This window comes from Candoia aspera, chromosome 8 (assembly GCF_035149785.1).
Source record: "Candoia aspera isolate rCanAsp1 chromosome 8, rCanAsp1.hap2, whole genome shotgun sequence".
Taxonomy (NCBI): domain Eukaryota; kingdom Metazoa; phylum Chordata; class Lepidosauria; order Squamata; family Boidae; genus Candoia; species Candoia aspera.
This window is the reverse complement of record NC_086160.1, coordinates 1,288,365-1,300,569: the sequence shown is the minus strand read 5'-3', so window position 1 is coordinate 1,300,569 and position 12,205 is coordinate 1,288,365. Positions and strand designations below refer to the sequence as shown.

The 12,205-nt window shown below is 45.7% G+C and overlaps 1 protein-coding gene across 1 annotated transcript in view; it reads left to right on the top strand.

The window, feature by feature from the left end:
• Nucleotides 1-12,205, top strand: part of TRMT44 (tRNA methyltransferase 44 homolog) — a 34,865-nt gene that overhangs the window by 1,293 nt on the left and 21,367 nt on the right. Inside the window, exons 3-8 of the mRNA XM_063309734.1 lie at nt 702-918; nt 4,392-4,460; nt 7,514-7,621; nt 9,313-9,384; nt 9,980-10,080; nt 11,135-11,318. Coding sequence (XP_063165804.1) covers nt 702-918; nt 4,392-4,460; nt 7,514-7,621; nt 9,313-9,384; nt 9,980-10,080; nt 11,135-11,318 — 751 coding nt within the window. The remainder of the gene's footprint in view (nt 1-701; nt 919-4,391; nt 4,461-7,513; nt 7,622-9,312; nt 9,385-9,979; nt 10,081-11,134; nt 11,319-12,205) is intronic.

Sequence of the window (12,205 nt, the reverse complement as noted above, 5' to 3'; positions counted from 1 at the left end):
CAAGGGTGGCCCGTTTTGTGAAAGTTAATTGGTGTAAGGATCTTAACTGTCTCAAGGCAAGTTCTAGTTATCCCTTTCCCATGACTTTGGTTTAGCCTTCTGCCTCAGTTTTTGATTAAGCCTTTTGTGGCAGCAGGTGGTTGAAGAAACTGCTGGGCAGAGCCGTTTTTGTAAGCTGAGTTCACACATCTTACTAAGGCTGTTGGGTTGGTTTCGGTTTTATGCTACGTTCAAGTCCCAGGCTCAGTCAAGGAGCTGGTTTAGATTTTTTTTAAATCCAGTTTCGGATTATAGCAGTATTGTGTGTGGTTGTGCTTATGCTTCATAATTGGCATCTGCCCTGAGGCGATTGCTGCATGTCACTACATGAGATGGGCAGCTATACAAATGTGATAAATAAATAAAAATGAATGTGTGTGTGCACACACGCTTTTAATTAGGAAAAGTCAGCAAGGAAAGCCGCTTGCGATTGTTGGTGCTGCCTTCTAAGAACACTGCAGGTGAGTGCTGTTGCCCTGTGCTCATGCTGACCCTGCCTCTGATGCTTTTCTTCTTCTTGAGGAAATATTGTCCCTTTTTGGTACATCCTTGTGTAAACTCAAACTAGAATCTTGCTTGATTGGCCTGGGTCACAATTAAATTAAACTGCTCTATTACTGATTGGCTCTGATTCTTGATTTTGTTCTTTTGTTTGTTTGAAGGACTGTGTCAGTGTTCCTAGACCCAGAAAAATATATTTCTGATGGAATTGTGTATCCTAAAGCAACATGGCTCGGAAGTGAATTGCTTTCTAAACTGGTTAAATGGTCTACGGAGATCACAAGGAATGAATTTAAGAGTACGCTCTCTCTCATTTCTGTAGCTAGATACAGCAAGGTTTATCAAGATTTAAAGGAAAAATACAAAGAGATTGTCAAAGTAAGTAGAACTGCTAGGTGATTTTTGTTTGGACCTTTTTGAATTCAACGTGCGTGCAGAAAAGATTATATATGTCTCTATCTTAAATGAAAAGCTTGAGTTTTGTTCCAGTCTCTGGCTTAATTGAATAAATAAATTGAATGAAAGAGGATGTTTGGGCCTTGGGAAGAGAAGAGGTTTCTTAGCTGAGTCCAGCCTTCATCTAATTTCATGGGAAGATGTGTGGAGAATTCAGACATCCTAAAGCTGCAGGGGCAGGGATTTGTAGAAAAAATTATGCTTGAAAGGCTTGAGATCTGCATATATGTGTGAATTCGTTACTGTCGGGTGGGAGGATGCTGGTCTGTCTTGGCCATTAATCTGCTCACAATGCAAGATGGCCTGAAGCTGAGTCATGATTCTGTGTCGCAAAGGAGCAGCCGCACCCGAATTCCTAAAATCCGAAGGAGCGAGTAGCACCTTTTCCGATTAACTAATATTATTAAAAAACATAAGCTTTCACAAGCTGCAGCTCACTTCAGCAGGTGTGTGGAGTGGCTAGATCAGCCTTTCTCAACCTTTTGACCCTGGAGGAACCCTTGAAATATCTTTCAAGCCTCGGGGAACCCCTGCCCATTCGGGCTGGAAGATAGTCCAGAAGTTACAAAAATTATATTCATTTCATGGGTAGGCCTGTCTCTATGCATAACAGTGTTCTTGAACTGAAAATAATAAAACTTACCACTTTAATGTGAAGTTGCCCGAATTTGAAATAATTTTTTAAATAAATTGTGATCTCCCAGGAAACCCCTAGCGACCTCGCATAGAACTCTAGGGTGCCACAGAACCCTGGCTGAGAAACCCTGGGCTAGATTGATGGAGGATTAAATTACAGGTTGGTTATGCAAATGAAAGTTACACATGAGACAGATATCTTTTTGATGAACAATTGTAATATGTTAACAACCTGTTGTGTTTGTTGAGACCTGCTGAGATTGCCTGCAGCCTCTAAATTAGGTGAGGTCAGCAATCTCGCTCAGCTGCGCTGCGGAAGTTTCTTTTTTTCCAAGGTAGCTACTTTGAGATCTGTTAATAAATGCTTTGATGCTGTAGTACTTGGTCCGTGTTTTGAGTCCTGATGCCAAACTTGTGTCCATTATTTCTGTTGTGCGACGTTTGCTCCCTTTGTACCACAGTATGTAAAATCTGGAGGGGCAGTGCTGGTAGATGATGGCATGTAGTACATTAGAAGAAAAACTTGTGAAGGAGCCTCTTGCTTTGTGTATGAAGTTGTTGGGGCCTGTGATGGTGCTGTTGGTGTAAATGCGGGAGCAAAGTAGACATCTGGCTTTGCGGCAGGATCAGGTTCCCATGTTAACATTGTTCTGTTATTTCTTATTCCTGTGAGAATCTGCTTTAAGTTGGACGGATTGTTTATCTATTTATTTATTTGGTAAATTTATATAGCTGCCCATCTCACATATGTGACTCTGGATGGCAAACAAAATTAAAAAAAGAGTACAAATAATGAAAAAACATAACAAAGATCATTAAAAGCAATAAAAAAAATTAAAAGCAGTAAAACCATGAAATGAAAATTTGCAGGAGAGCGCAGTCGGTTTCCCTAATGACATAACCACCTTACAGACTCCATGCCCACATTACCGGATTGCCAGGCCAGATGGCAAAGCCATGTTTCCAGGTCCTTCCTGAAGACTAGCAAGGTTGGGGCCAATCTGCCCTCAGGGGGAAATGATGTGCCAAAGGGCGGGTTCCACGGCAGAAAAGACTCCTCCTGGGACCCCTCCGATGGCATTTCTTCATAGGCAGTACCCGCAATGGGCTCTTTCTGCTGGACCTGATGGGCAGGTAGATGTGAGTGGAAGAGGCAGTCCCTCAAACTACTGGGCCCCGTGCCGTACAGGGCTTTATAGGTCATTACCAGCAGCTTGAATCGAACCCGGAAGCAAGCTGGTAACCAACGTAACTGGTGGAGCAGAGATATAACATGCGCTGATGATCCAGGTGGGCACATAACTGCCCACACCGCCACATTTTGTACCAGCTGAAGTGGCAGCCCCATGTAGAGTGCATTACAGTAATCCATCTAAGAGATGACTGGGGTGTGAATGACTGAGCATAGGGCCTTCTGGCCCAGAAATGGGTGCAACAGGCGCGCAGCCCAAAGTTGTGCAAAGGTCCTCCTAGCCATGACTGCCACCTGCTCATCAAGCAGGAGTCACAAGTCGAGAAGGATTCCCAGATTGTGCACTGGGCAGTGCCACCCCATCTAGAACTGGTTGTCTGCATGCAAGCATGGGCCTGCTATCCAGTGCCTGAGAAAGGGCAGCATCCTTATCAAGTATGTGTTTAGCTTATTAATAGTGAGTTTTGAGCTGGGACTGGTGACAACCAGTGGTGTTCTGCTGACCTATTTTGAGGTCTGCCTTTCAATCCGTCCTCCCTGGAAGTCGATCTGGCTCCACTGATTGGTCTGTTGATCTCGTTGGGTGGGTAGTTCCATCACCTGAATGCCTGGTTTAATTCTGAGCTGTTTTGTCAAGTGGGTCGGAAGAAATGGAAGTGCAGCGTAGGCCTGGCTGTAGATGATAGATTTGGCGAGGTGCTCTGGGTGGAAGCTGGAAGCGTGAAGTGCGTATGGTGCTCTATGATTTCTTGTATAACAAGGTGTTTATACGTCTGTTGTGTCATTTTACTGTGACATCAAAGAAGAGGACTTGTTCTGTGGGGTGGAGATTGTTGAAATAATGATGGAGTTTAATGAGAGATTCTGCTGCATGGGTTCAGGTGATGGAAATGTCATCACAATGAATCCCAAGTAAAGCGGGGGTTTCAAGGGGTTAGAGTGGAGGAAATGCTGCTCTGAGCCAGCCATGAACTTGTTAGGATGTTGCGGAGCCATGCAAGTGCCCAAGGCTGTGCCACTGATTTGCAGGTGCATGTTATTGCCAAAGACGAAGTGGTTATGGGTGATACCAAGTCACACAGTGTGGTGGCAAGGCATGGAGCAGGAAGAAACCAAGCGCTCTTGTGTCAGGAAAAGATAGTTGGGGAAAATGGGTAGGTATTGTATTTATCCCCACCTTGGTGGTTCCTGTTGGAAGAAAGATCAGCCATGTGTTACCTTGACAGCATGGCTGAAAATAACTTCCTCAGGACTGGGATTTTGTGCCACTGAAGCAACGTCTGAATCTGCTTAGCCATGCTAGTAAAACAACCCGGGTGGGTACTACAGGATGGAGCTTTGCATGGTCCCAGGAATGTGCTCTGCGTGGGCGTGTTGGCAGGACTGAGCTTGCTTAAGAGACTGAGACTGTCATCTCAGCCTCTTCAGGGAGCTCCTCAATCTGCTGTGGTGGCTCTTTTGTGGGTCTGAATATGCATTAGAGATGCACCTGCTGGATAGTTGAAGTAACCCATTATGTTGAGTACTTACGGTTAATCGTTTGAACATTTGTCTTACTTCCCTGCAGGTCTGGCCTGAAGTAACAGATCCTGAAAAGTTTGTCTATGAGGACGTTGCTATAGCTGCTTATCTGCTGGTAGGTGGAGCTTAGACCCTAATTAAAAGTTTACCGTGAAAGTGTAAATCACTCCAAAATATTAAACGTCCTAAAATTGAACTAAAAAGAATAGATTTTGCTGAAACTGAAAACTTGACACTGTTTGAATTGGATATACAAGAAACATTCTGAGCACAATTCTGGTAGTAATTTTAGCTAGGAGATTTTTTTTTGCAGTGGGTGCCTGGGTGTTCTCTTTGGGTGTTTTGTTTATTTGTTCTTCATGAAAAAGGTGCAGGGTGCCAAGGGTGGCACAGAGAGCCACGGAGATGGCCTGGGAGGGAACGTTCTGAAGCCATTGCAGAAACAGGCTGGAGGGCAGCAGCATTGCTTGGGCCCCGGGAGAGAAGGCAGCATTCGGAAGAGGCTCGGGCGGCTCCTCCCTGCCTCGATGGGGGCATGAGGGGGAGGGGAGAGAAGACAGAACCAGACGCGCAGGGTGCTGTTGCCGTAGCCTCACTTTCCAGCGGAGTTGCTTTCTTGATCTGGCCTACCTCATAGGGCTGACAGGGAAGGCATCAATCCATCACGGGTCTCTTTCAAGGCACCAAGAAGCTGCAGCTGTTTAAGATCTACCTGGGTTCAACCTCAAACATCAAGGCCAAGAATGGGTACTAAAAGCCAAAATAAAGGGTGAGTGTGTGATTAGATGGGTAGATGAAGAATTGGTTAAATACTGTAGTTCCTACAGTAAGTTCTCCCAGAAAATCTAAGTAATGTGATTTTGCATGTGGCATCCAAGCAATAACGCAGGCACAGCTGGAGAACTAGATTGCACGTACCTGGATGTAATGCTAATGGCCTTCAGTGCCAGCAAAAAAAAAAAATCAGCTTACCTGTATGCCTGTTATTAAAATGGAAAAGGTGCTACCACACTCCTGGTTTTTTGCAACCATAGACCAACACAGCTTCTTCTTACAATGTCTTCAGACTAAATTAATACAGATTTATCAGTATGAAAGCTGTAGAACAGCCTGTAAAACCTTAAAATGACACACAATCCAAAAGTCCCACTTTGATTTGTATTTGATTAAAACATGAATCAGTCAGCTCCTGCGTCTGGGCTGCAAAAGCACAGATGACCACTAGAGGCAGCAAAGAGAGCAGAAAAGTGCTCCCCACTTTCTAGAGGCCACTAGACGTTTTGCCCTTTGATTCCGCAGAACACACCTCTGGGGTTTGTGTAGGAGGAAATGTGAGAATCCAGCCGGCCTCTGACTCGGAAAACAAAACTCTTTCTGAGTCAGAGGAGGAAATAGAAACTCACCGGGCTGAAACTGGGAAAGCGAAACCCAGAGATGAGTCAGCAGTGCAGGAAGAGTCACGCATTGACTGGCTAATGTTCGGAGGAGGATTTCAATCCTCCAATCAGCATGCGCCAACGACAGGCAGAAAAGTGTGCGAAGTAGAAGGCAGCCTGATTGGCTGCAGAAGAGAATAGGCGTGCGAAGGATCAGCATAAGAGGCAGACGTGCAAGGAGCAAGCTGCCGGAGACAACTGATCCTACAAGCCTGCAGCTTCCACAGAGGAGTCCTTACCAGTGCTGGAGACAGCATCTTTTACTGAAGAGGGATCAGCACCAGCGTTCCCCACCAAAGAGGACGTGAATCCTGCGTCTGCTGCTACCGAGGATCTGCTCACCAAGCCCAGCAATCCCAGTCTCGCGTCCAGTTTTGGACTTCCACGGTCACCTTGTGCGTGTTCCAGGCGCACTTCTCATCCCATTGCGAGGCTCCAGCTGTGTCCAGAGTCTCCAATCCAGTCTCGTCCTGCCTCAAGTCCACAGCCTCGCCCTGAGCCTTTGGTGCAGCCTTTCAACTTTTCTAGCTCGCAGCTTAGTTCCAGGTCTCCAGTACGAATTCAGGGCGCCCTTGACCTCCAGCTCGACATTGTTGAGGAGTTTCACACCTATCTCGTGAACCAGATTTGCAATCTTGTCTAGAATCTGTGGTTCAGACCTGCCGTGCCTCGAGTTTCTTGCCTAGTCCAGAACTTCCAGTCCAGTCTTGTCTTGTACCGAGCTTGCAACCTAGTCCAGAACTTTCAGCCGAGTCCAGCCTTGCTCTGAGCTCTCAGCCTTGCTCTGAGTTCCTAGTCCAGGGTATTCAGCCTCGTCCAGGGCCTCCAGCCGAGTCTGGTCTTGCTTCGAGTTCTCAGCCTTGTTCCGAGTCTCCAGTCCAGCCCGAGCCATCGAGTCCAGTCCAGTCACTAGAACCCAGACATATCCAGGGGTCTCAGCCCAGCCTTGCCCAGCGTTCCACCTAGTTCAAGTGGTGTCCAGTTCGAGGTCATTCAACTTTGGTTCCAGGAGTGTCTCGTGCTCCAGCTTCTCTCCGCCTCCCAGCCTCCGTTAGAGAGTCCTGCTCCGCTGCCTTGCTGCGGTCTCCTCCTGCAATCTTGCAGGTTTCCTTGTTGCTGCCCAGTTGGTCTTGATTGAAAACAGTTCTTTCTTGATTCTAATGACTTATTTATTATAAATAGTTATTTAATAAAGAGTACTTTTGATATTTAATCTGCCTGGCTGCCTCTAAGTCTGATCAGGACAGGAAATTGGATTTAGACTCAGGGTCCCCCAGCATCATATGGCAGTGATTAGTATATCTGATTCAGAAATGGGGAGGCAAACTGAAGGTGCTGAAGTCATTTTAAAGGAATTTTGAGTACTGCTAATGATCGGTAATCATTTAAAGGGAATTTCATGTTGGTGTGGCCTGGCCAGAGTAAACTGTTCTCCGCTGGGTTTAAAGCGGCCAAAAGTGCCTCTCAAAAGGCTCACCTTTTGCATGGCAGAACTAAGAAAAGTGGCTCAGGAGTGCAGCCAGAGCTGCAACCCCAGAGCTCATCCCCCTCAGAGGTACCGTTGGGAAAGGGGAACACGACAGGGCAGAAGGGGCCACACACCACAGTCCTCAGCCCCAATATGGAATCTTCTTGATTTCTGTAAATCAAACTTGTTCTTTCATAATTTCCAATTACCGATTCATGGCGGTTGTCATTAAAAGTTTCTGAATGGTGAATCTGTCGTTGTTAGATCCTTTGGGAAGATGAGAGAATTCTCAGAAGCCTGTCCAAGAAGCAATCTTTTGTGGACCTGGGCTGTGGAAATGGCCTCCTAGTTCATATTTTAAGTAACGAGGGGGTAAGTCAATTGTACAGCATTGATATAACCAGTTCTCCACAGACTCTCCCTGTAACAAGGTGGTCCCCAGTGGCCTGCTGCATCTGCCTCGAGTTGGAAGGGGCAAACTGCTCAGGGGAGGTATCCCCAACTGATGGCTGTCTAGACCCGAACACATACAGGGTGTTTCTCATCCTTGGCAACTTTAAGCTGTGTGGACTTCAACTCCCATGCTGGGGAATTGTGGGAGTTGAAGTCCACACAGCTTAAAGTTGCCAAAGTTGAGAAACTCTGACATGCATTGGTGGGGAGCCACCACCTCTCTGGATCACTGGCTCCACTGCTGAACTGCTCTGACTGTTGGAAAGCTTTTCCTCACATTCACTGGGAATCTGCCTTCCCCTCCTCTCCCTTAATCCCATTATTTCAAGTCCTGCCCTCTAGGGAAAGAAGAGAACAAGCTTTTTCCTTCATCTGTGTGATATTTTACAGGCCTTGAGCTTCTTCCTGCCTGAGCATCCCTCCTTTTGCAGTCCTAAAGCCATTAAGAGGTAGAGCGAAGGGTTTATTCTGACTGGGAGGCCCTGCTCACCATCACTCATGCCAGTTGGGTTATTGCAACTCGGTCTGCAAGGGGCTGCCCTTGAAGATCATCCAGAAGCCTCAGCTGGTAAACAGTGTAGCTGCTTGAGTAGTGATGGGAATTCCAAAGTTCTCCCGTGTAACACCCCTCCTCCAAAAGCTGCCCTGGTTACTGATCAGTTTCTGGATGCAGTTGAAGGTGCTGATCCTCACCCTAAATCCCGGCTTGGGGGCTAGATATCTACGGAAGCGTCTACCTACTCCCAGTGGCTTCTGCCCGTCCAGCAAGATCAAGCAGGCTTCACGCACTCCAAGTCCCTTCCCTCAGAGATTGTCACCTTCGAAGTGCAAAGGGTCGAGCCTTCTCTGTTGTAGCCCTTCTTTGAAATAGCCTGCCACCTAGGATCAAGCTAAACTCACCCTCTTATGTTTTTGGAAAGCCTGAAAACCTTGGAGGAGACCTAGGATAAATCAGAACCCCCACCCTGCCCTGTGATGTCATGTTTTGTCCTTGGCAGTTTAGTTTCTTCATTAGTATGTTGTTGTTTTGTGTTATTACTTCATTTTATTATACTGTTGTTATAGTTAACCCTTTCACTATGGAAGGGAATTTAAGTTGTTCAGGGTCCCGTTGGAGTGGAGCAGCATCTAAGCCCCATTAAGTAAGTGCAGAGTACTTACTGCTTACTAAGCATGACCATCTTCAGCATTGGAGCTCCTAAGTAGAAACTTTTTTTTAATGAAAGGCACAATATACCAAAATAAAAACATTCCAACCGCATTATAGCCGTTGTAGCTTCATAACTGGTAGTTATACAAGCTGTAATGTTTTAGAATCCATACCCAGGTATTTTTGTTTTAATTTTCCTTCCCCAGCTTTTTCTCTTTTCCTTTGAACTGATCACTTGACAAGCTTGTTTGTTGGTTGGGAGCCCACCCAGCTGAAAGGGGAGGAGAAGCGATTGAGGCTGGCAGAATTTTAAAAGCTGACTCCGACTCACAGACTGCCTCCCATTTTCAGAGTGGTTTGTTTTTTATCAATTGTAAGAAAAGAGAGGAATGAATGCCTGAAATGTATGGTATGATAAAGGCCCCTTTGCTAATGATGCTTCATGTGTGAATTCTTTCAGCATCCAGGAAAAGGGATTGATGTCAGAAGAAGAAAAATATGGGAAATGTATGGCCCACAGACATGCCTGGAGGTAGGGCTGAACGCTGTTTCTTTCACCCACTGCTTCTACTTAGGTGTGCTCTTTTGCAAACACACCCTGTGAAATGACTTTTATACTAAGCTGAAATAATAATCTGTAACAGAATTGCCTATTTAAATTGGCATTACCAGCACTCCTAAGTACCTCAGTCAACAGTAGCTGCTTTCTTTATCTATTGGCTTTACCACTGATAATGGTTTCCAAATCTCACCCTTTGCAAGCAGAACAGATTCCTTCTGTCTGTGGAGGAATTTGACCCGTTAGAAGGACTTCAGCTCCCGCTGCATTCCTAATACCCATTCTCTCTCTCACAGGTTTACGAGGGATCTCCCAAAATTTCAGAGCAGATCTTTAGAGGTGCAAGATGCAAATGGATATATTTGTGTTTTGATCTCGCTTTATGTCAAAGATGTGTCAAAATGAATAACAGCAAGAGAAGGGGCTGTAATGGTCTTTTCTAAGTGTACACTTTGCTCGGAGATGATTGGACTGAGAAGAAATACTCATTTAATAGGGTGATAGAGTTCAATAGAAGAATGCTGCCAGCGCTTGGCATGCTTTATTATGTCGTTTTTTTCTCTTTTAGGAAAATGCCGTTAATCCAAACAACCTTTATCCAGATGTTGACTGGTTAATTGGAAATCATTCTGATGAGTTGACACCATGGATACCCGTAATAGCAGCCAGGTACCAACTAGCAGCATTTCTGAAAACGGGGAGTGTCTCTGATTGGAGCCATTCGGCATGTCTGCCTTTATTTACGAACTGCCACGTTGCACTAAGCGGTTAAAAAGAGGACACGCATGGGCAGTATAAGCCATTTGTATTAAAAATGAATGTGTTTAAGTTACCCAAGGGAAAGTGTTTTATATTTGAAGGAATGTATTTGGTGAAAGTAATGCTAAAAATCTCAGAAATGCTGGGAGAGGTGAGCTATGAATACAATAAGTAGGTCTGAGGAGCTTAGGAAAGGTTTGATTCAGTGGAATGTGCCTCAGAGAATAATACGTAATGCAGTACATAATCTGCATTTGCTGATAGAGGATTTGAATAAGATAAAATTGGAGGCCAGTGAGCATCTAGGCACCTGCAAAGGAGTGGGTAGAAAATTGATTGGCCAAAACTTTACATTCCTTATGACAAACATCCAGAAAGTGGGAACCAGTAAAAGCAGTATGAATTTTAAGCTACTTCTAAGGCAGAGTTTCCCAATTTTTCTCAGTTCGTGGCACTCTTAGCGTCTCTAATTTTTTCGCGGGGCCCCTGTTGTTTCCCAAAGAGGGCCCTGCAGCAGAGCCGCTCACCGTTCTGTTTATTAAGTGGTGCAGTGCCCGGCAGCTCCCCATTTGGGGACCATGGTTCACAGTGCGAGTTGTGGATGCAGCCGTGTTCAGCAGCGCACTGCAGTCGTCAGTATTTTGGAGAATCAGCCAGTTTTATCTAACTGCAGACGCACCTTTTGAGCAGACAGGTAAATCCGGTGTTGAAGAGGCTGGTTTTTTCCACCCCATAAAATAGGCACGATCAGATCCTCCTCCCAAAGCGACTGTGTTTCCCTCAGTCATCCCTTCCCCCAGCAGGTCTTTGCTGAGTCGAGCTCGGCTGCTGATGATTCCATGGACACGTCCTCCCAGCCTTGGGGCGCTCTCCGTCTTCTTTGCGGGAGGCTCGGATGGGGATTTTTTCCCCCGTGCCATTCTCATCTGACATGGTCCGGCTCTGATTTGTCACCCTGCTGCAGGTCTTCCTATTCGTGTCGCTATTTTCTGCTGCCTTGCTGCTTTTTTGATTTCCATGGAAAGTACAACCGAAGGCAGAGCAAAAAGAGCCAGTACAGAGAATATCTTGATTTCATCACAGAAGTCGGGGTTGTCTGTGGCTTTCATGTGGAAGAAGATTGCCTTAGAATTCCTTCAACAAAAAGGGTAACTTCCATTTTTGTTGCTCCTTCTACATTTTAGTCACCTTATTGTTGAGCCTTGGCTGCATAGAGAGAGTTTTCTAAAGCCCAAGCTGCACATCACAGCTTGCGTTTAAGCGGGGAAAGAGCGAAAGCCGCTGAATTTACATTAGTTCAGCTGAATAGGCAGCTCTGAAATGGTCTAGTTGTCTTGGAAGTCTGGAATTACTGTCCCCCTAACCAGGGTTATGCCAGTTTGAGTTGGTTGGTTTTATCCCTTCCCTGTAACTACAGACAGCTTAAGTGAAGGATCAGGCTCTCTGCTTTCTTCAGTTGCAACATGCTGAACCTTCTCTGATTCAGAAGAATGATGAGGAAAGGGACTGTTTTGTTGTGGGAGGGATTGATGCTCAGAGCGTGGCTGGAGGATGGGGCTGAGGCCTCCCTCCACCCCCAGTGCTGCTAAACTACCATTCTAGCATCCTTCACCATCACCCAGGGCTCTTAAGGATTGTGATCAGTATCATCTGGGGAGCCACAGATTTCCTGCGCTATTGCAGCACGTTAGAGCTGTTGACTATCACATTGCTGAAGGGGCTGAACCTGGCTCCTCTTGTGAAGTTGAGGTGAAGTTTCTGAAAGGTGGTTATCAGTCTCTGTTCATGGCCATTAATTTTGCATCATACAATCAACATGTGGATTCCTTGATTTATTTTGTGTATATATGGTGATTGCTGTCCATTTTTAAATGGGGATTAAATGGCAGAAAGTCCTATCAGTGGCAACCAGTCTTGATAGCTAAGAGTACCTCCCAAAGGCAGCGTATCTTAAATGCCGGTTGTTGTGGATCCAGCTTGAAAAAACCTTCATTCTTGCTTGTGAGCTTTTCAGAGCCGTAGGCTGACCTGATAG